A 23,465-nucleotide genomic window follows, 5' to 3' on the forward strand; every position below is an offset into this window, starting at 1 on the left:
TCGCAGATGCGCCGACTCGAAAGCGCCGTGAGTGGCGCAGACCCGGCAGGAGCGGCCACCGATCGCGTCGGCAGAGAAGCGCTTCCTTTTCCCCGTCCTCCTCCTCTGCAACCCCCGCGGCGTCGCCTCTCGTTCCCGCTTCGGTTCCGTCGCCTCCTGTGATGCGGCCGTCCCCGTTTGTCTCTGGCGCAGGGCGCAAACACGCCGTTTGCGCCCTGCGCCAGCGTATCGGCGATCTGGTAATGAGCCTTGTGTTTACACGCACGCGCGATGAGTCACCTTGCACGGGAAGACGCCGTGTTTTGCTGTTTCACCTTTTATGCGTCGAGGTGGGGACCCTCGGGTGTGGCGTTTCCGGGGCGAGGGGGGCTGTGTGTGTGTTTCTGTGTGTGCGTGTGCACGGGGCCCTACGATTAGGCTTTGCAGCTTAAATTGGCACGGCTCCGACCTAGACACGCACGCACGCACGCACGCACGCACACCCTTGCATCCCTCCACTGATGACAGCTCTGCCTCCTCCTGCTAACAACAAACCACTCTCTTTGGCGCTCTCTTTTTTGCCCTCCTTTTTCTCTCCCCGCACTCCGCTGCCTTCTGCGGCTCAGACGTGGGAGTGGAGGTGAAGGGGGACGACGTGGGGGGAGAAGTGAGGAGATAAGGCGGGGAGGGGACGGATGAAGGCGGCGGCATGATGGAAAATGGAGAAAAAATAGGCAGGAGCTGGTCGGGGATGAGAGGTGAACGGAACGAGGGAGCAAAAAGCAGCACGGGGGAGCGAAGGAAGGAAGGAGAAACGAGATGAGAGAATTGTGTGTGTGTGTAGCATGCGAGACACGTCGCAGGCAGTGATGGTGGGTGGGGTGTTTTGATCAGCAGCCGGCGTTTCATCACTGTCAGTCTGCGCGGGCGAGAAGAGAAACAAGAGGGAGGAGGGAAGGATGCAATGCAGCGATGCTCCCCGCTGAATGTCAGCCTCACGCCCCTTCTCGCCCGCCCGCCCGCCCGCCCGCCCGCTGCCGTTGACCTTCCTCTTTGAGGCTGCAGTGAGGACGCAACACCACCAGATGGCGTCTGTCTGACAGCAAAGCCATCCATCCCGTGGGTGCTACGCGGGCTCCCTCTTGTGGTACTCAGTGTGCGGTACATGGCGGTCTTCTTCGCAAACGCCATCTTACAAACAAACATTTACGAGTGTTTACTAGCATTTTAAATTTGTCAACTGGAATCCAAAACTGACATATTATTTTCATTTTCATGGTCTCGCCCAGCTTGTCAGTGAAATTCAGCTTTGTGTAGCACTGTAATGACCAAGAGATCCATGTAGCAGCACAGCTTTTGTTGGAATAGTCTGCTCCAAAGGAAAAGTGCTTTGACATTTATGATTGATGCCTTGTTGTTATTTGGTGCTCTCGCAATAACGCCGAATGGACTGAATTGAATGAGACTTGATTCTGGTGCCACAACTGCAAGTGCGCAAAGTACGACGACCACCTGAAAAGTGAAAAGAAGCCCCTGGTGCCTGGCGGTCGTGTGAATTGCCTTTTGTTCCACGAGGAACACTAAGAAGAAAGCAAGACGACGAGAAACGCCGAGGAAAATCGAAGCTGTCCACTCAAGTGTGCTTGTGGGAACGGCGTCTTCTTCATGTTTTTACACACACTGTTTGTGTGTGAGGGCACCGAACCCCGCTGACCCCCCCCACATCCTTGTCTCACGCACGACTCATGTTGTGTTTGCAGCGATTATTTGTGCTTTTTTTTTTTTTTTGTGATGTTCATACCTCATGTTTGGGACATTTGATGGAGAAGTCATCTTCGTGGAATGTGCAACCTGGACAGTTAAAGAGGAAGAAAAAGAAAAAGGGAGAATAAGAAGTCCAACAGCAACACGTTACAAGTCAGCACAATCAGCATCTTAAATTGAGCACAAAGGCAAAATGAGCAAAGAGAAACGGAGAGGCAAAGAATGAGGAGAGGATGCGTCCGTCACGTTTGGCCGATGCATCAGCAGGAGGGAAATGGGCCTCATGCCCCCCCCCCCCCCCCCTCCCCCCGACCCCCCGGCAGACGTGGCAGGCTTTTAAATCCTCACATACTTAAGTGCGGGGTAGCGCCTCAACATTAGGTACACTTGCACAATATATTCATACAAGGGTGATATATATAAAAAAAAAAGATTGCCTTTGACCCTGAAATACAGTACATGAGGTGTCCAAAAAATGGAACGCAAATCATGTGCCTTAAATTGGAACATATGTATTTTGCTCAAGTCATCTTTCCCCGTTGAAATGAATGGAAATTCCCCAAAATCCGTTCCAGCCTGCGCCCCTAAAGAACCACAAAAAGTTTTTTTTAATAAGGAAAGTAGCCCTCTATATTGTACTTTATTAAAACAAAGTAATAATATAATTAAATAGAATGTAAAGAGTAAAGGATACAAACAAGGAAGTTTTTATATCCGTTGCTAAAAGCATTATAACACCGCCACGTAGATGCTATCCATTAGCTCACCTATGGCAGTTTGTATTGTTAGCATTAAGCCAAAAAGACTTTCTTAAGGCAAAACTATGTGGTTGTTTTCAATCCAAATCATGTAATTGCCTTTGTTTTATGTTTCGTTTGACACCAAACTTCAGCTGGGTGCTTGAAAGCGTCTTTTTTGAAGAACTGTGGACGAGCTGCCAAACTCCTGCATGTTGTTCAATGAGTTTGAGTCCGGGCTCGCAAGTCACAGCAAAAAAACAAAACAATAACCAAACGACAAGTCGTGCTTCAAAAAAAAAATCCAAAATTAGGCCACTTGTAAGTCAAGGTAGAACTGAAGTTAAAGCAAGCCCATTTTCACAGTCTGCCAATCTGTCAGGCATGATCTGTCAGCCAATCACAGTCTGCCATGAAAGCCAGCCAGTCACAGTCTGTCAGCCACAGTCAGCTGCGCTTCCCTATTCAGGCCTTGTGGATGATGCAATCGGTGTCGGAGTGTCTGACAATCATACATGCAAGATGCTACAACGCGACCCAGTGAAAATTCTGCCTTATCACGTTTGCCTATTCCTGTCCCCGTGGCAACAAGGTGTGAGTTTCCCCGTTTCTGTTCCCTGTGAATCGTGGATAAAGACAACAGTGAAATCGAAGCATTTCCACTATCTGTGGATTACAGAACATTGCATCACTTTGGCCCAAGAGAACTTGCCCATCTTCAAAGCCTGACCCTCTCGACTGTGACGTGAACTGCGCCGTATCCCGGCTTTGGATTGACCCGTCACAGTTGATCTTAAATTGATTTTTAAAATCCTTCTCAACTTTTCAGGCGGTTCGGTGTTTTGCGCACTCGCTGCATGTCACACATACAGACAACCGTCAAGCAATCATGCAGAATAAGTGTGTACAGATTTTGTGATGCACGCCGACATAAAACCTGCACATTCAGCCATCTTGTCGCTGAATGAATGAATGACTCAAGCATGTCGACCCGCCTTTCCTCCAGCTCGTCTCCCTCTCGAGCACTTCAGCATCCTACTTCTCCCCTCATCTTTGAAAGCTTCCTATTTCCTTCGCTTCCTCATCTCTGTTCGTACCGCTCCCCTCACTAACGTCTCGCTCCTCTCTGCCAGTATTTGTCCCACCCCCGGATCAGGTCTTTTTTTAGTCACAGTTTTTTTTTGTTACGACTTTTCGTCTCCCGCTGTGTTCTCTTACCTATCTCTTTGGCGCAGACGAAGTGGTATTTACGAGAGCAGCTTCTCCAACAGCAACTGAGGGACGCCCCCGCAATCTGGCACTCGTGGCAGCTCTGGGGTTAGTCAAACAGATGGACATATGGGCCGGGACCAGGAAACAGAAAAAGTGACCGAGCACGTATAGGGATGGAGAGGATGCATTAAAGAAAGCAGAGGACAAAAGTTTGAAAGTTAGCAGAAATCTCTCGAAGCAGCTGCTCAGTGATTTGATGATAATTTGCTCTCATACCGTTTGGACTGAGTTGTCGGCAGCTTCCTTCAGTCCGTATAACCGCCCGGCCACCATAATCACCCCCTTGGTCCAGATAGCGCAGTTTTCGTGGGCCCAGTGCTCGTTGGCCTCTGCTTCTTCTTGCCGCCTCTGGAACAAGCCGTCTTGGTTATTGGAAAGCCCGGCCTGGAGCTGCTTCATGCTCTTTAACCTCTCTCGGAGTGGTATCCTTCGAGGAACGCCCTTCCGTGGCGTCCTTTCTTTTCTTTCTGCTCGCCTGTACGGCCAATGGTGATGCCTGCTACTACTGCCCGCTTGAGGTGATTCTTGTGTGTTGTCTGCTTTCTCTCCGCCAGCCTCATCTTCAGCCTTTGACTTTGATGTACATGGTTCCTCATTACCTTTATCCTTGTTGTTCTTCTCTGGGACAGCGCCAGGGGAAAGTGTGGGCTCAATGGTCAACAGTTTCCGAGGAACTCCATCTTCTGTGTAGTACGGTCCACACAGATCGCCCAAATCTCTGTAGTTTGGTGGTTTTCCGCACAGGCAACACATAAGTCGCCTACCAGTTAGAGCCGTATTTACCGTGGGTCCTTGTAGCATAGCGGCGGTGTGCGGCACTATCTTTGCCACCGTGAAAGGATTCTTCATTCGGAGAATTCCCTTTTTTCTCCGTCTTTGAAACACTTGCACATCCTCGGGCTTGTTGACGATGGCGCACCAAGAGGAAAAGTCTCTGGAGTTGTTGACACGCACATACGGACAGAAAGACAGAGGGTTGTTTCTGAATCTCTTTACAGAAATGGTCTCAGTCTGTTTTTCTGATATTGTCACCACAGGACCCACAAAGGGGTCCTCCTTTTCACACGTGTCGATTTCTGCCTCCTGTTTTTCCCGCTCCACTTTTTCTGCTTCACAGCCAGCAGCCCTCACAACCGCCTCTATGACCTCCAAGGCATCCTTCATTCCAGGTTTTGGCCCCGGCTTTTTGTAGACTTTCACTTGCTTGTCAGAAATCTCCTCGGATGAGGATTTCCCCCGTTTCCGCTTAACTGGATTTGCAGATGGTTTTCTTCCTCTTCTCGATTTCTGGACGAGTTCTATGTTGCCAACCACGGGGCCTTCTTTGATATCATCTGTACTGATTGGCACCGTGGGCACCTCTGAAGGGGTTATCGTCTCTTCTACTATCCCGTCTTGTTGCTCTGTGGCTTCAACTTTGATCTCCTTTGCTGCTTCTGTTTCTTCTGGTGCAGCCTGACCTTTTCGTTTCCTCTTTTGCTTTAAGTGCATCTCATGGTTGTTTTTAATGGCCCTCTGCTTGGCCGCTCTCGGGGTTGTCACTATTAGGCTCCCCGCTTCCAATGCTACGACACAGGCATCTGTACTCTCCACCATGGCCCATCGCTTCCTTTTTGAGGACTTGGATGGAGATACATCTGCAGCTACAAGCGCTTTTGCCTGTTGGGTCCATTCTTCTCGAGGACCGAGGTCTACCTGAGCCTCCATCGCTCTTTGGACATTGCGCATTGTCCCAGGTTTATGTTCTTGTATTGGCGCATCATCATTTAGATCCTCTTCTAACAGCCTTTGTTTCAAGTCCTCTGACACTGGTGCTCCTTGACTTATCTCCTGCTTTTCACTCTCTCGTTTGACCTCTTTTCTTGTGGCACCTTCAGGGTGATTCACACCTTCTAGTCTGCTTTTCACTTCGCTTTCCATCATTTCGGCGCCATTTACAGGAATAGCCGTCTCCCCGTCTTTGAGAGCGTGCGGAGAAAAGTCCTTAGTTGTTGCGTCATCGTTGAGATTGATGTCTGTCTGAGGAGTTGGGAGGTATTTCTTCGAGCTAGGCGATGTGATTTTCTGCACCATGGCCTCATATTTCTGTCCTCTGCCCTTCCGTGGAGGGAGAACTTTTGTTCTAGTGGGGCAGTGAGGAGGCACGACTGGCACATCGCCTTGATCACTTTCAGTGACATTAGAGGGAGTATGTTTGGGTTGATAGGGGACCTCAGACTCTTTCTTGGGTGGCCCTCTCTTTCTTCTGGGCCCCGGAACGTCTGCCTCTTTAGGTGTGGAGACAACTTGCTCCAGTGGTGCGGCTTGAGGTTGCAGTGGTTTCGGTTTAGGCTTTGGGCCCCTCTTTTTCTTCACAGGCACTGGAGAGGGTTCCGTAGATGACTGACATTTTAGTGGAAGCATCGACTTTTCTTCAATAGTTTCAGCTGGAAGCATTGCAGGACGTTCTGTTGGAGTATCTATGTCTTTCACAATATAAGGAGTAAGAGATTGTTCCTTAGTTGAACGTTCCTCTTTTTGACAACAATCTGTTGTGCCAATTTCTGTCAGGGCTGGTGTTAAAAGATCTTTGTGTATGTTTTTTTCCTTTTCTTTTGATACTTTTGTCTCTGAGGGCTTTCTTGACCTTAAGGTCATATTTTTACTGTCATTCTGTTGTGATTTTATGTCATTTGGGGGCTTTTCGTCATGGTTTATTACTTTAATCACCTGGTTTATTTGTGATAGTGTAGTCTTTATATTTTTTCTGCCCCTGCCTTGTGGCCCTGTCAAATGCGGAATCATTTCTTCTTGTTGGGTCTGCTTCACCTTAGAAACTGAGCCTTTGGGACGACCAACAGAGGCCTTGACGGTCATGTTTTCAGTGGGTGACAAAGCATCTGCAGATTTGAGTCCAGGCTTAGGTCCTGGTTTTGGACTCGACTTTGAAACAGGTTTAGGCCCAGGTTTTGATGGAGGTTTTAAGCCTGGTTTTGGCCCTGGTTTTTGTTTCCCCAGAGCCTCGATGTTTTCTGCTGGATCTGGTGTATTTGACACAGCCTTTAGTCCTGATTTAAGTCCAGGTTTTGGCCCAGGCTTCGGGGCAAGTTTAGGGGCTGGTTTGCTTCTAGGTTTTGGCCCTGTTTTTGATCCATTTTTTATTCCTGGTTTGGGTCCAGGTTTTGGGCCCGGTTTTCTTTTCAAATGAGCCTCGCCTTTGGATGGTAAGTCTGCCGCATGGAATGAGCGTGTGCACATTCTTGAACTCAGGCCTTCAGTGAACATTTTGGTTGCCTGGCTCACTACTGATTCCTGATGGGCTAAGTCAGTTTGATTTGAGAACAGCATAGTTTTGCTGTGAGGCCTGCAGGTTTTCTCTGAGGCCAGGGGGTCTCCTTCTTCGTCCTTCTCTTCGTCCCTTTCCAAGCTTAGCTGTCGCCTGATTGCCACACTTGAGAGCATCATTTTCCTTCTGCCCCTTGCATGCTTACGTCCAAATGCCCTGGGTTGAGCAGATGGGGCCACAGGCTCTGGCTTGGCCAAGGGGGTCACGGCACTGGAGCAGCTGAGGCCCGGCTCCATGTCCTCATCGCCTTTCTTCGGGGAGGGTGGTGTGTCTGCCCAGGAGGGGGCTGAGGGAAGTATTGACTTCCCAGGCAGCTGGGGAGAGTCTGGCTCCAGCACTTTAGCGTCGCTGTGATCAATGTGATTATCATTGAGAGCGGAGAAGACCGGCATAGCAGATTGGGGCTGCGGAGCAGTATCACCGATGGCCGATTCTCTGGAAGAAGAATCCGGGGCCGCTGCCACATTTGGATGTGCAGGCACTCCTGCAAGCTCATTGTCACTATGGCGCTCGGGCCTTTGATTCTCTGTCCTGTTGCAAAGGTCTGTAGAAGGCTTCTCAGATCCGTGTCTATTATTCATGAACTCAGAAGTCAATGACTGGCAAATGTTCTCCTCCTCCCCTCGTTCCTTCCTCAACTCATCAGACAGGGAAAGGGAAAGAGCATACTGCTTTCGTTCAGCTAAGTCTGTTTCTTGTTCGTCGTTGTCCTCCTCAATCAATTCTTTGCTCTCTGTCTTCTTTGAATGTTTCTCAATTTGAGAGGTTGGAGAGGTGTTGTCGGTGCTGTCCTCCTTCTCTGTGGAATATTGATCCTGTTCAAAGTCACTCACAGGATTGAAAGTTTTCAGTGAGCTCTCGGAAGCAATTGACGACTCCGATTTGTATGCTTCTTTTATCTCTTGGACAAAATTGTGGCTTGAGTCAGAGCACGCAGCTGGGGACTGTTCAAGTGAATCTGGGTCATATTTTCTCTGGACCCCTTCAAACACAGTCTCTGCATAGCAAAAGTCTTTCTCTGCTTGCCCTTTGTCTACTTGGCTGTATAGAAATGAACATTTGTCCTCATCTGACCATTTCTCCTCTCTCTCTTTCGGTTGAATCACATCTCCTTCATATCCAGGTGTTTTTGGCCTAGTCTCCGCTTCTTTGTCAGCTGACTTCTCCATCCATGGGGATTCCTCAAAGTGTTCTTTAACAGGCTCAATGATCTGTTGTATGTCAGAAGATGAGTCTGTGTCAGGTTTAATCGGACTGGGAATTGTAAGGCTGATAGGAGACCTCCCCTCACTGATGCTCTTCACCGGAGTGGTATCTCCTCCTTGCACTGACTGACATCTAATTGGGTCAGGAGCAAAGTTGTGCAATCCTGAGTCTCCAGACCTGGTGGACACGTCATCTGGAGATGTCATGGAACAGGACGAGACCGTGTCCACGTTAATGTGGGTGTTGCTGGGAGGTTGAGCTGGACTCCTGCCCTGGCTTCTGTAGAAGTAGCCTCTCTCCAGTTGCTCATCACTGCTGCTGGAGTAGCCTCCCTCATGTAGTTCCATAGGCATCCGTTGATGCTGCACATTAGAGTAAAGCTCCTGCATTGGGCCTCCACCTACACTGCCAGCACTTTCTGGATACGGACTTTTGTACTCCTCACCTTTTCTGGAGGATGCTGCACTTCCAGAACTGCTGTTGCTTCCGCCACTGTTTCGTTTAGTGGATTTCTTGTTGGCCACCAGAGTCTCTGAAAGTAGCAGCTGTTGGACATTGTTGGATATGTTCTCTACCTGAGAGGTGAGGACATTCAGGCTCCACAAGCTGGGGTTTGACAGCAGCTTTTCCGAGAACCGCTCCTTCACGGTGGGTCCTTGCAGTGTGTTTGTGAAGCTGTGAGACGCTGCGTGGGGCACACTGGGTGATGGGTGCGAGCGTGGGGGCAACAACATCGCATTGGAACCGCCTTGCTCTTGGTGGCCTGCTGAGGAGGAGGACGACGACGAGGCCGCCCCTGGGGTGATGGGCGGTTGTCCGTACTGGAATGACTCCGGATTGGTCATTAACGGCGAAGGGGTGGAGCTGTATGAAGGGGATCGTCCTACTGAGCGTGCGGGGGAGTGGCTTGAGGAGGGGCTGCAAGTTTGATAGTACTGTTCCGGCGACCGCACAGACAGTTCAGAGAGACAGTAGTTGGCTTGTGGTTGGCTGAAGTGCTGGTATTTTGGGTGGGCTTCCTGGGGGTTGCTCATGGCTTGCAGTGAAGGCTGTGGCTCATAAGCTCTCGAGTGTTGGTAGGTGTAGCTATTCTGGGATGGCCTGTAGCCTCCTTGCTTCAGATTACTGTGGTTGCTCATTTGTCTGCCATACTGGGAAGTCGGGGTCATGCTGTAACCTTTATAGCACGGCGGCATGGGGCTGCACTTTTCTATGTAAGGTGAAGGAGAGGGCGAAGGTTGGGGATAGTGCAGGTGACTTTGTGGATACACTAAAGGAGAAGGGGAAGGGTTGGTTGGGTGTGACTGGTGATGGGGGCTGGGGTAAGAGGGGGTGGGGGGCTGGTGGCACTGGGCCTGGGAGTGGCCTAGCATGTTCTGCTCCATGTACTGTGAGGAGTTAGGGGCAGGGGCACCCCCAGCCTCCATACGCCCAACCATCTCATGCTCGTACGACGTCAACTGAGCTGGGTCTTCCCATTTCTGCTGGAGGTGGCCCCCGCCCATGTACTGGGCTGAGTAGGTCCCAGGACCCAGGGGGTTACTGTAACCTCCATGGCCCTGTAGATGTTGACCAGAACTCGGCGTAGGGAATTTGAGGATTTTCTTCTTCGCCTGCGAGGATGCCAAGCCTCCGTTTCCATTCCCGCCACCATTGACCGGGAAACCGGGGTAGGCTGGCTGGCTGTAGATGTCCTTAGGCGCCCCTCCGATTCCTGCCGCCGTGGCTGTAGACATACTTGTGGCGTTTACCAGTGAGCGGGCCTCATACGCTGACCTCGAAAGCCCTGGGCCCGGGCCTGGATGGGGAAGCTGAGGGTGAGCGTGATGTGGGTGTCGGTACGTCTCCAGGCGTGATAATTCGTGGGGCTCCTGCTGGTAGCAGGGTTGGTTGCTGTGGTAACCGCCAGTGCGCTCACGGAAGGACTGCATAGCTTCCACCGCCTGAAAGCAGAACAGGGAGGGGGGAGTGAGATGGGAAAGAGGGGAGGGGGATAAGGGCTTCTGAAGACAGGGAGGCATGGGGGCGGGGGGAACACAGTGATGTTCGTTACACACTTTGCATTTTGACTTGTACGGTATCGAAAATAAAAATGGATAGATGGTTGACTTCATTGACATGGTTAGATTCAAATTCATATTCATATTCAGATTCAGATTCAGATTCCGACAACGTTATCGTTGGCATCCGGGCAAGTCAATTGCAGCTTCCGAGTCCGAATACTCGCTCAGCCTCACCAAACGCTCAATAATACGACGTCATAAAAGATTACAGGACATGACAATTTTCATTATTTACGATATATAATACTACAAACACCGCTGAGTATGATGCAGTTCTGCATTACTACAAAGTAAAACCACAAAAATAAACAAACACAGTCATTCGTTCCGTGACCACGCTTGTAACTCAAAACAACTCTCAAATCATCTTTCCTCATTGAAATGAATAAAATGCCAATAATCTGTTACAGCCTCAAAGAAAAAATACAAGATATTTTTGATAGGCTTATTAAGAAGGAAAATAGCATTCTATAATATTTTACTTGATAAAAGCATATAGTAATACAATTCAAAGTAAAAGGTTTGTGCGTCAAGAATGACTAAGCCATTGTGACTACTCCTGGTGTGCGTGACTTGGCCACTGGGCGGCACTATAATTAAGTCATGCAGACAAACAAAGAAGCGTTTCACTACTCCTGCAAGTGACTCAGTCACCTGCAGTCATTTTTGTCGTTCTTCGCAGAAGATAAATAATACATGCTTGTGAATACTGTTACATTGTATGTCTGCATGTGTTGCTTCACTGTTTGTGTTGTAATATCCATTCCTTAAAGCATTCTAACACTGCCGCATCAATAGCTATTAGCCCGTCTGTGGCATTTCCCATGACGTGTTAGCATTACGCTAGCGGACTTAAAGGCGAAGTAATGTGGTTAGTTAAAAAGACACAAAGTCCAATTCTTTGTGTTTCGTTTGAGAGTAAACTGGGAGTGGCAATAAACAGCTCGCAGGCTCTTTCCGGAAGATTGATTGCTGCTCGTTGGCAAGTTGAGTTCGCTGCAACCGTACGGCGCTTGTATCTTCAATTTTTTCCTGCAATTCAAAGCAGAAAATTCGCTCGGATTTTTGAAAAACCCACAAATCGGATCCATTTTACAGGTGCATTGGGATTAATACATAAGACAAAGCATACTTATCTATTTCAAGGTATTTTTTTTTTTAAAAATGCACTTCGTCTTTGGAATTGGATTGCGGCCATCCCTAATAAAGTGGTTCATGATTGTGTGACGGATACTAAATAAAAAGAAAAAACACGTATCATGTGCTGATAGTAATTATTAGGAAATGATTCGTCTTCTTTCTGTGAAACCTAATTGCTCACTTCATAATCAACGCGCTAATCCAGAAATTCGGCCTGTTTTAAGCATATCGCAAATGTTCAATCTATTATCAGACGCATTCCGTCACGATCCGTTTGAGGCCTTTCGCATCGTTTTGAACCGATTTCGTTTCGTTTCATGTTATGTCTCGCCAACTTCTTTCGACTCTGTTCTTGTCAGCCCCGTTGCTGATGTCAACCGATCAGCTCCCTTCAGCCACTTGTGTCCAACCCAGGTGTGCCTCGTTGTCAATTTGCTTGTATTCAGTTCTCCGCTTTGCGTTGGGCTCACGGTCTCTGCAAGTCACGTTTCGAGTTTTGTCAGGTTTCCTGTTGTTTTATTTCCTTGTGTTTGTTTGTTAATTGGAATGTACATTTTGGGACTTGGTGCTTTTTATGTTCCTTTTATACTCATACAATGAATCTGTTTCGTGGTTTGCCAGTGTTGGATGTCTACATCATAAAGCGTCTTTTCTCCTTTCACCCGTTCGGTGGTGAGTGCCTGCACTTGTTGCATTTCGCGTAGTTTATTTTTTTTCTCCCAGTGGAGTGCACATGGCCATGTTTGTCTGCAGTTGTGTGTTTGTGTGTGCCTTCACAAACAGAAGGGGTGGAGCTCTATAAGAGGAACACAAGGAGACGGAGCTCTCCGCTCAGTCTGCCAGCGTGTTTTCATGTGCGTGCCTGCCGCCTCCCGCGCAATATCCCAGCGCTCAACCCGCCTCGGGGAGCGCCGTGCCCCCCAGCACACGCACGTCGGCATTATTCATGTCTAAAACGCACAATTTGCGTGTGTGTGTTCGCAGAGGCCGTCCTGGGCCAAACGGCGCCCTGTGCGAGGGACATCAATTGCCCCCCCCCCTTGGCCGAACGTCAAGGGGGGGCACTTCCCTGCCGGACATTTCCCAGGTGGCCAAGACGTGTGCACCTCAGGGAGAAGCACATTGTCCATTGAATTGAAGCAAAAAATGTGGCAAAAAAACGGTTTAATTCTTTACATTCTATTTAATTGTATTATTACTTTGTTTTTATGAAGTACCGTAATTGAGAGTGCTATTTTCCATTTTGAAAAACACATGACTAAAATAATAATGCAATGGAAAACATGGTACGAAACCAAGACCAATACAAAAAATGGTTTCAGTCCATATTTTTGAGCTTTTGTTTCGGCTTTACTGTGTATGTCCCCTTTACCGAGAACGGTCCTTCTCAAACGTTTTACACCAACTACCACCACCTCAAAAGAATACTTAGCTCTCCAAGTACACCATCATGACCAACACTGAAATATAGTAGCATTAGTAGGCATGCACAATTTGAACAGTATCTATCCATCCATCCATGCATCCATTTTCTGAGCCGCTTCTCCTCACGCGGGTCGCGGGCGTGCCGGAGCCTATCCCAGCTATCGTCGGGCGGGAGGCGGGGCACGCCCCGAACCGGTTGCCGGCCCATCGCAGGGCACACGTAAACAAACAACCATTTGCACTCACAGTCACGCCTACGGGCAATTTAGAGTCTCCAATTCATGCATGTTTTTGGGATGCGGGAGGAAAGCGGAGCGCCCGGAGAAAAGCCACGCGGGCGCGGGGAGAACGTGCAAACTCCACGCAGGCGTGGCCGGGGATTGAACCCGGGCCCTCAGACCTATGAGGCCGACGCTCTAACCGGTCGGCCACCGTGCCGCCAATTTGAACGTTAACAAAATGTAAATAAAAAACATCGGATTAAATATTGATTCCACCCCTTAGAGACATTTTTGGGAGTTTTGTATCCATCAAAAACAAATCAGTTAAGAACAAAAGCTAGAGGGCTGAAATTTGGCCACAGAATTTTCAACAAGTTCAACTTTAAAACGGCACCATCGCCCAATTTTAGATATTGACTACAATCCTATACCACTAGTCCATTTTTTGTCACATTGGCTCCCATTACAAAAGTTTAAGAATAAATGTTTGAAAACCAACCATTCTTAAATATTGAATGCATTGAACTTTCAAGTTAAATATAACTGAACTGTGATTATTTTGCGTACCACTCGAGGGAGTGTGCCCAATTTTCTGGCCTTCTCTTTGTGTGGCTGTTCCGTATCGACGGCACAAACGCGCAGCGACGTTTGGTCCTTCAGAAGGAAAACCTCATGTGTCTATCATCTCCGCTTTCTTTTTCTTAATACAGCGTGGCATTTACTGAAGACTAATTAACTGAATTAGTTCCTCAGTCCAAAAATGTAACAAAGCAAAAAGCCAAATCCTCATCCTCCCCTAATCAATTTTCCTCACTCTGCCTGCTGCCTTTTCCCTCCTCCTCATGCTCGTGTGTGTGTACACACACTTGCTGTTTTTCTCTTTTAAAAAAAAGATATACTATATATATTCTAATTATGTCTCCTCTGCACCTCCATGTTGCACCTCCCGTTTCCACGGCGATCTTCCTGAGGCTGCATTTGATAATGATGCTCCACGTTGTATATCTCAGCTCGCTGCCTCACCAAGGGGTCAAAATATGAAAGACACAGATCGCTAAATATGCATCTGCAATTCTGCACAAGGCGAAACAGTTTATTTTACAGCAAAAAAATAAAAAGCTGTTTACTGAATGTTCATCCACCATTAGGAGCAACTGATTCTATGCTACATGCTACACATTTGGCCCACAAATGTTAGATTCTGCAATATTTTTCAAAATACTTTGAATCAGAATCGGAATCATCTTTATTTGCCAAGTATGTCCAAAAAACACACAAGGAATTTGTCTCCGTGAGTCGGAGCCGCTCTAGTACGACAACAGACGGTCAATTGACAGAGAACGCTTTGGAGACGTGAAGACGTTGACAAAATAAAAAAACAGTCGCTGAGCAGTAAAAAGGGTTGCTAGTTATCTGGTAATGCCGGTACATTAATTAATGTTTTTTTTTTTTTGACAATTGTGCAAAAACATGCACATAAACATGATGTTGTCATACTAGAGCGGCTCCGACTACCGGAGACAAATTCTTTGGACGTGCTTGGCAAATAAAGATGATTCTGATTCTGATTCTGCCTCACAGCCAAAGTCAGCGGGGTTAGGCTGCAGCAGCTTACGCGCAGCTCCAATGTGGATGCATCATCACATTTTATTCATCAGTCAGGTTTTCGCTTCATTATGCGCAGTAGTTTTTTGGCTGACAAAATCCTACAAATTTTGGTGAGAAAAAAAAGAACATTAAAATAAAAATAAATAAATAAAATAAAGCAAAAATAAAAACTAAAAAATGGACATGTAAATGAAAATACAAATAAATGAAATAAAACTAATACAATTAAATCAAATTAAATAAAGAAAATGGACATGGTACATAAGAGTAAAAATATTAAAATACAATTAAAATAAAATGAGAAAATGGAAAGAATATTCGTAACAAAATAATAATACTAAAAGAATAATAATACTAAAAGAATAAAAACTAAATAAAAAAAGAATAATAAACTAAAAGAATAATAAACTGAAAGAATTATGCACATTTTACCTAATGGTAAGATTTGCAATATCTGTTGAAAATGCAACATCAGAAAAAAAGGGAAAGAAAGAAAAGCGTGAAAAAAAACGACGAAATTTTTTTTTATACTTAAAAGAAAAAAAAAAAGCAACGCCAAACACCGTCAGATGTTATCTTTGGAAGGAGGTGCAGAGGATGATTTACTGAGTGGGCTTTGCAATCTGGACTCTTGGGAAATATGAGCTGCAGTCATGTCCACACTCACACACACACACACACACACACACACACGCACACGCACGTGTGGTGTAATGCAATGCAATGCAACGCAACGCAACGCAACGCGGTACATTGCACACACACTTACAATGAGGTAATGTCCGTAATTAGCTTTACCTCCTGCTGGGAAACACAAAGTGGCTGATGTGTGTGTAATTGATTGCTGTGGGCTGCGCAAGCCTCACAGGCAACATTTATTGTACGTAAAACCCGAGCATTTACGGGCACCTTTTTGGGGGGGAAAGTACCAGCGATGACCTTTCCGCAAGTCACATTTCAGTCTATAAGCGCACGTCAATAAGCGAGCAAGTCGAGGAAGCGAAGGGCGCAAAGTGGGAAGCAAGAGAGGAGAAAATCAAATCGTTCAGCTGGATGCTTCATAATGTGCCGAGCTGCCACATGCTTACACTCCTCTGTCTTGGTGCTTTTTTCGCATTTTCTCCCTCGCTTTCATCGCATCATCTTCAGAGGTGCTTTGAGATGGGATTCATCTTCTTGTGGCACGCACACACACAAAAGGTGACCTTAAACCGTGTCTGTGCATTAAATACAGTGACGTCGGTACATCCGGGGTTTGACATGAACACCCACGTAGCCGCCAAATGTGGGTGAAAATTTCAGAAGTGGCGGTTAACTGCCACTAGCCACTTTGGCCGGTCCAATTTTGCATATATACAGTGGACCCCCCGCATGTGCCTGATTCCGCACCTGCGGATTTACCTATTTGCAGGTATTTATTTGTTTTTCAGGCAGACCACAAAAACACTCATTGGTGGTATATCCCCACTTATTAAAGAATTTCTTGTTTTTTCAACAAAAAAAAAGTGTTGTGTTTTTTCCCTCCCCCAGCGCAATTATAATCGGCATCAATTATCCGTGGATTTTGGAATTGGCAGTCCAGCCCAGTCCCTATCGGTGTCCACTGTATATTTAAGTGTTTGTAGTTTTCTCAAATTGCATCTGTAAAACGAACCACTACAACTCCCATGAGCACTGCCTTCACATAGTGTTGACTCATTGGCTTTTGCTGATCACAGAGGGTCAGACATTGCTTAGTGAGAAAAAAGAAACAAACAAGAAAAAACCTAATGAGACAAAGGAAGAGGAGAAAAAGAAACAAGAAGATCGAAAATAACGTTGACAAATGTATTTTGTTCTGTCAGAAACCCCCACAGCACCAGTGATGAATAAAATGCTGAGTGGCAAATTGTCGGTACCCGCCTACCCACCCTCGAGGACTCGCACGCCGCCAGAACTAAGACAAGAGCGTGCAAAATGCTCTCGGACCCTCCGCACGCCGGTCGCCGGCTCTTCCGGCTCCTTCCCTCAGGTCGGCGCTACCGATCGACGCAAACTAGAACGAGCAGACATTCCGACAGCTTCTTCCCTCTTGCCATCGACTTCTTAAACAGCTAACCTACAATTCCATTGCAACATGCTGGCAATTTTTTGTCTACACGACTCGTGCACTCACTGCAGTCGTCTGGCCACGCTGCACTATTTGCATATCTGTGGTTGACCAATACTGGCCACTCATGCCAGAGTAGCATCTGCTCCATTTGCACACCGTCTGAGGAGGATCTGCAACATTTGCACAATCGACATTGTCCCAGATGATCGCGCTATTCGTCACTTTAAACCGCATCCACTCGCCAGAGGACTCGGCCTCTTTTGCACAATTGTCAAAAAATAGATAAAAAATGTACCGCCATTACCAGATAACTATTAACCCTTTATTGCTCAGTGACTGTTTTTCTCAATGTCTTTATGTCTCAAAGCGTTCTGTGTCAATTGACCGTCTGTTGTCGTACTCGAGCGGCTCCGAGACAACCGGAGACAAATTCCTTGTGTGTTTTTTGGACATAGTTGGCAAAAAAATTGGATTCTGATTCTGAAACACATCACAGAACTGTGAGGCAGATGTGCTAACCAGTCGCCCACCGTTCCAGTAGTCTCCGCAACGATAACAACGCAAAGCAAAGCAGGCTTGGATTACTAATGATATTACGAATTGTAAACCTACTGTAGCATCAATACTACAGCGTCCATCCATTTTCCTCCGCTTAACCGAGGTCGGGTCACGGGGGCAGCAGCCTCAGCAGGGACGCCCGGACTTCCCTCTCCCCGGCCGCTTCCTCCGGCTCTTCCGGGGGAATCCCGAGGCGTTTCCGGACCAGCCGAAAGACGGAGTCTCTCCGGCGTGTCCTGGGTCGTCCCCGGGGTCTCCTCCCGTTGGCACGTGGAGGCATCCGAATCAGATGCCCCAGCCACCTCAGCTGGCTCCTCTCAATGCGGTGGAGCAGCGGCTCTACTCTGAGCCCCTCCCGGATGTTTGAGCTTCTCACCCTCTCTCTAAGGGAGAGCCCGGACACCCTGCGGAGAAAACCCATTTCGGCCGCTCGTATCCGGGATCTTGTTCTTTCGGTCTCGACCCGCAGCTCGTGACCACAGGTGAGGGTAGGAACGTAGATCGTTCTTTACCACAACGGACCGATACAAAGTCCGCATCACTGCAGACGCCGCAGCGATCCGCCTGTCGAGCCCCCGTTCCGTTCTTCCCTCACTCGTGAACAAGACCCCGAGATACTTGAACTCCTCCGCTTGGGGCAGGATCTCATCCCCGACCCGGAGAGGGCACGCCGTCCTTTTCCGACTGAGGACCACGGTCTCAGATTTGGAGGTGCTGATTCTCAAAGTATGTCTAACAAGAATCTTCATGTGGACCCTCAGAATATGAATTATTCAGAGAGTTCAGGAAAACTTTGGTGCCGAACCTGAACGAAAGCAGAACAAAACAATCGGGCCTTTAAAGATACAACGGACCCTCGGCACGCCAAAAATTCAATAACACTAAATGTAACCAAACATTTCAAGAAAGCAGGATTACAAAATGTTGACCTCGAATTGAACCGCTTGGCTTCATGAAGCCTGACCGCACGGACGGACGGACGGACGTCCTCCTGCCGGCATTCTGACCAGGCGGTCTGGGTCGGTTTCAACCCCAAGGGAGATTCTCGGGAGATGCGTCCAGCCAATATCTGCTCCGACATTTGTAAGCCTCCCGTTGTCGCGGCGCCCAGCTGGAGGTCGCGCGGGGTCGCGCGGAATAATCGGACCGAGGCGAGCCTATCGAAAGGTCGCAGACAGACGGATGGCGCGGTGACGCCGGCGGACGGGCGGCAGATGAGGCGCCGAGGCTGGCTGACGGTCAGGAAGCGATGCGTTGGCATGCCGGAAGCAGGCTGGCACACCGTGGTGCCTCCACCAACCGACATGTTTTCATCCGTGCACGCTTTGAGTTTGTCCACCTGGTTTGGGCTAGCTCGTCTTCGAAAGATGTCACCCATGAATTTTGGGTCGAATTTGTTGATGGCGTTTTAAAAGATGAACAAAACTGAATTGAAGAAATCATTGATAAAGGCTGACAGCCATTGTCCCGGATCCAGATCTGATCCTGATTCTGTAGTAACTTGTTCAATGTGAAGACAAAGGTTGTTTCCTTAGGCTTTCATAAGCTTTGAAGCAGATCCTGTGAAAACCTCCGGAACAAAGAGGCCACAGTCTTTCACAAGGTTCCTAAATAGTTGGATCCCGATCTGATCCAGATTTCGTAATACCATGTAGAGACAAGGACTTTTTCATCAGGTTTCAATCCAGTTTGATCCTGATATGATCCAGACTCCTGTTACCCGTTTAATGTAGGGACAACGGCCGTTTCAGCAGGTTTCAAAACCCCTTTTTTAATCTGGAAGTGATGCAGACTTTGTGATAACGTGTGTAACGTAGGGGAAAAGCGTCTTTCACAAGGTCCCAAAAGGGCTTGATTTGGATCAAATCCAGATTTCGCCATAAATAAAACAAGGGACAATTTCATGAACCAATCCAATTCGATTGATTCATAGATCATAAGAACCGATCGGATTTCAAATTGGCCTTTGAGGGCCAGAGCACTGGCGCTTGATGACATCAGCATTTTTCTGTCCTGTGACTGGTCGGTCAGAGCAAAGCTTGTTACAGCCAACTTCGACCAGCAAAAAACACGTCCGTCGTGAATTCATCTCAGTAGAATGTACTTGATTGAAATCTTTTGTGTTTTTGCCACCTTATTAGAAAAAGTGTTGATGATTTGTAAAATTGCGACGCGATAGTTACGAGGTGGATTCAGGCGGGGAGTCCCTACTGAAGGCCCAGGTACCAAATGCAACGCCGGCCTCTTGAAACATTGAAAACATTATTATTGATTTATTTTTACTTCTAAGGTTTAGCCTCACTGCTCTTCCGATGAACGGTAAAAATCTAATGGATGAATCTGAACGAAAAACACAATTACACCGTCCTGGAGAAAAATGGCTGATCTCGACTCCACCCGGTAAGTCAGCGTATTATTGCCAATAGGGCCGAAAGCCTTATTGAAGGGATATTAAAGTCCAGCACGACCCTCCTCTTCCCCACGACGACCTGATGAAATCCAGCAATGCGGTCGGTACGCGTCGGAGCGTATCTGACGGACGTGGGCGGCTGAAACGGCTCAATAGCAGCTAATAGTCAGGAAACTCAGCTTTGCGCCGCTCGATTTTCGGGAGACCATTTTAGTTCTGAGAGGCCCGGCGGTGAGCATGCGGGTCTCCGAGCGTGCGTGCGAGAGAGAGAGAGAGAGAGAAGTGCAATTGCCTCGTCTCCGGGGTGGAGGATGACTCATCGACATTCACAGACATGACTGCGCTCTCACCATGATGAGGATGACACTCCGGACCGAAAAAAACCCAACAAAAAACATTTCCTTCGACGCACACGCCAGAAACACAAACACACAGATACACTCCACTGCAAAAGCAACATGAATCAAACGATTCCCTCATCGCATCTTATATCGTCATCGTGATATTACGAGAATTCAGTTGAAACTTTAGCGACTGTCAAAATGCCCACACAAAAGTCATCGCAAAAGTCGTCTTACTACAAGACAAAGTGTAGGGTGGAGCGCCGCGTTTGCGGGGCGGGGGGGGACCGGGCCGGCCCGCCGATACTGATAATCCGCAGATAATTCACGCCCGTTATCTTTGTATATGATATTTCATTGCATATCATTGTGTTTTATTGTTTTTATACAATAGAGTGCTACTTTTCTGTTTAAAAACAAAAACTAACAAACAGCTTCATTCCATTTTTGGGGGCTTTTCTTTTCAGAGGCCATGCTATTTCTAGTTGTATGAAACTAGGAAGGGCTGAATAAATCGGCCACGGGACAGCAAACACGTGAATGCGGGCTTAACGCGACATTTCCTTCCCTTCCGCCGTCTCTTCGGCCGACAGGCCGAAAATGCCCGCTGACCTTTACGAGGGGAACAAACACGCGGCGACGGGCAAAAGCCACGACGACGACAACGCGGGGAGCGGGGTCTGCTGTCACCATGGCAACGGGGGAGCCACTCAGTACGCTAGCGGCCCGGAGAAAGCATGCACGTGCGCAACCTGCGGAAAGCGGCCGGCTGCGTGACGTCGACGGAAAGCTGCTCGGAACGCGCGCGCCATCAATCGATCGTGACAAAAACTTTACAAAATGAAATAAAATGCAGCATCGTCACGAGAGAGGGCGATAATCAAAAGTATCAATTGATTCAGATCGAGTTGCGTTTTGCTACTCGAGGTGTTGCTCCGACGGACCGATCGGAGGGCGGGAAAATGCTGACATCATCGCCGAGGGCCGGTGATGAATTTGAAATCTGATTGGTTCAAGAAAGAGTGCCATTGTACCTAATGAAGTGGCCAGTCAGTGAATGCGGTCAGTGCAATTGAAATGCACGCGTGTGTGGAAAAAGTAAAAGTAATGCAGTGTGCCTTGACATACGAGCGTCCTTCTTTCCATGACCACGCTTAGAACTCAAGACACTCGTATCTCAAATCCTCTTTCCCCGTTGAAATGAATAACAATAAAAACACTTTCACATTTTATTTTGTTGTGTTTACGTACTTCTTACATCTAAAAAAAGTTGCATCCTATAATATACTTTACAAAAACATATGCTGAGGACATCATTCAATAGAACGTAAAGAATTAAACCACATGGGGGCGGTATAATACAGAAGTATGACTATGCACGAAGGAGACGGTCACAAACTGCAGTAATAGTGCTCATTCTTTGCAGAGGATAAATAATATATGCCTGTGAGTATTGTTTTGTGCTTTCTGTCAGCTTGTGTTTCTCCACACCTGCGTTCAAATATTCAAAGTTCAAATCGTTCTAACTCTGCGACGACGACGCTATTCGTTAGCCCGTCAATGGTGTTGTTAGCATTAAGCTAAACGGACTTTCCCGAGGCAAAGGTGTAATTCTCTTTGTTCGATGTTTGCTTTGTAACTGGAAATCTTCTTTTTGTTCGCTCTTCGCCAAACTGCTGCTCGTCGGCAAGTGAGTCGAGTCGACTTCGCTGCCCGCGCAGAGGTCTGATCTCCAATTTGCGCTCGCAAGTCAAAGCAAACAATGGGCCGAACGGCGACTCATATGGACGTTTTGACACGACCGTGACTCGCTGCTCCCAATTTGTCAGGTGGAAGCCTGCGCCCAAAAACCTGTCAACCATCGTCCTCCTCCTCCACATCGCTCCGTGATCTCTTTCTCCATCCATCCATCCCTCCTTCCTCATCTCTCCATCCCCCTCGTCGTTTTCGAGGCGCGGTCTCCTCTGTCGGGCAGCTGCCGAGCGTTGCCCTTTGAAGGACTCGACCTGGCTTTGTTGACATGGTAACGGCGAGGGGGAACGGGCGGGGACGAGAAGGACGGAGGGGAGACACGCGCACGCGCACCTGCGCACACACGGACTACACATCACATAGGTTGCGTTGGCCTCCCTCTGTGCGAGGACGTTGTCGTGGTTACCTGGGCATGCGACCAGAATGAGAATTGCTCATTATTTGCTGCGTGCGTGTGTGTGTGTGTACGGTGGCGATGACAAATATGGATCAGTTTTGGTGGATGTGAGGAAATGGATGCGAGCTTTCTGGCTCGAGCTCGACGGCCACGTCTGCATTGTGCGCGCGCGTTTGAAGCGGGACTCCCGCTGACCTCCGACAACACGGCGAGAGCGACGCATCCCGACAGCTGAGCAACGACGACGCCAGCGAGACCGACGACGTGCTCGACATCGCAGACGTTCGCCGTCCAATTTCTGTCATCCCTCGGGTCGCTTTCTCACCCACGCGCACAAGCGACGGTGCATGAATGCACACCAACGCACGCCCGCACGCACCAGGGAGTTTGGGTCCTGCAAAGTGGTCTGCACAGCTACTTGGTATTCCATCAGCGAGGGAGATTGTGGAGCAGCCGATAGCGACAATGCGCGAGGAAGATTAGACGAGCGAGAAGACAGAAGCTGGCGGAGGGGAGGAGACTCGCTAAGTTTTGGATTGGAACATGACGGACAGCTGAGAGTGGAAACTTTTGGGCAAAGAAGCCACCGGAAGAGACCGCCGAGGGCTTTCGGGGCCACCGGAAACAAACAAACAAACAAACAAACAAACAAAAAAGACAATATTGCCTCAATCGGGTCACAAGGTCATAAATGTTATGCAACATACTGTAGGAGATCCGAGATTGGACAACAATACCGAATATGACGAGAATAAAGTTACACTATGCTGTATCGTCACTTCACTAGTACACCCAAAAAAATGTGTTTATGAGGAGAAGAAAGTCCTCATGTTTTTAGGAAAACTTACAAGACAAATTCAAAATATATCAACGTTGGAATATTACGGGAAAAATATTACACATCTTTGGAAATAAAGATGCTACTCACAAGAAAAAAAGCTAATTTCTACAAGAACAAAGTCAGACCACGACAAAAATGTAGTCGGAAATTGACGAGAATCTTAATATCTGTAATATCGCAAAAATGGTTTTACAAGAACACATTTGCAATAGGTCAAGAATAAAGTCTGAAAACTAAGAATATGTATTGTACAGGTATTGTCATTGGACTGGAACAAAGATGTTGTAGTTCTACTAGAAAACATTTGGAAGATTGCAACAATGGAAGTTGGAAA

At 47.7% G+C, this 23,465-nt stretch overlaps 1 protein-coding gene across 2 annotated transcripts in view; it reads right to left on the minus strand.

Moving 5' to 3' along the window:
- The window catches only part of LOC133415070 (retinoic acid-induced protein 1), a 68,732-nt gene that overhangs the window by 5,878 nt on the left and 39,389 nt on the right, over positions 1 to 23,465 (minus strand). For both annotated transcript variants that reach the window (XM_061700882.1, XM_061700881.1), the window contains exons 2-4: positions 3,969 to 10,286; positions 3,699 to 3,792; positions 1,781 to 1,830 (exon numbers count right to left, since the gene is read on the minus strand). In XM_061700882.1, the coding sequence (XP_061556866.1) occupies positions 1,781 to 1,830; positions 3,699 to 3,792; positions 3,969 to 10,214 (6,390 nt within the window). In that variant the 5' untranslated portion in view covers positions 10,215 to 10,286. The remainder of the gene's footprint in view (positions 1 to 1,780; positions 1,831 to 3,698; positions 3,793 to 3,968; positions 10,287 to 23,465) is intronic.

This window comes from Phycodurus eques, chromosome 16, assembly GCF_024500275.1.
Source record: "Phycodurus eques isolate BA_2022a chromosome 16, UOR_Pequ_1.1, whole genome shotgun sequence".
NCBI classification, from domain to species: domain Eukaryota; kingdom Metazoa; phylum Chordata; class Actinopteri; order Syngnathiformes; family Syngnathidae; genus Phycodurus; species Phycodurus eques.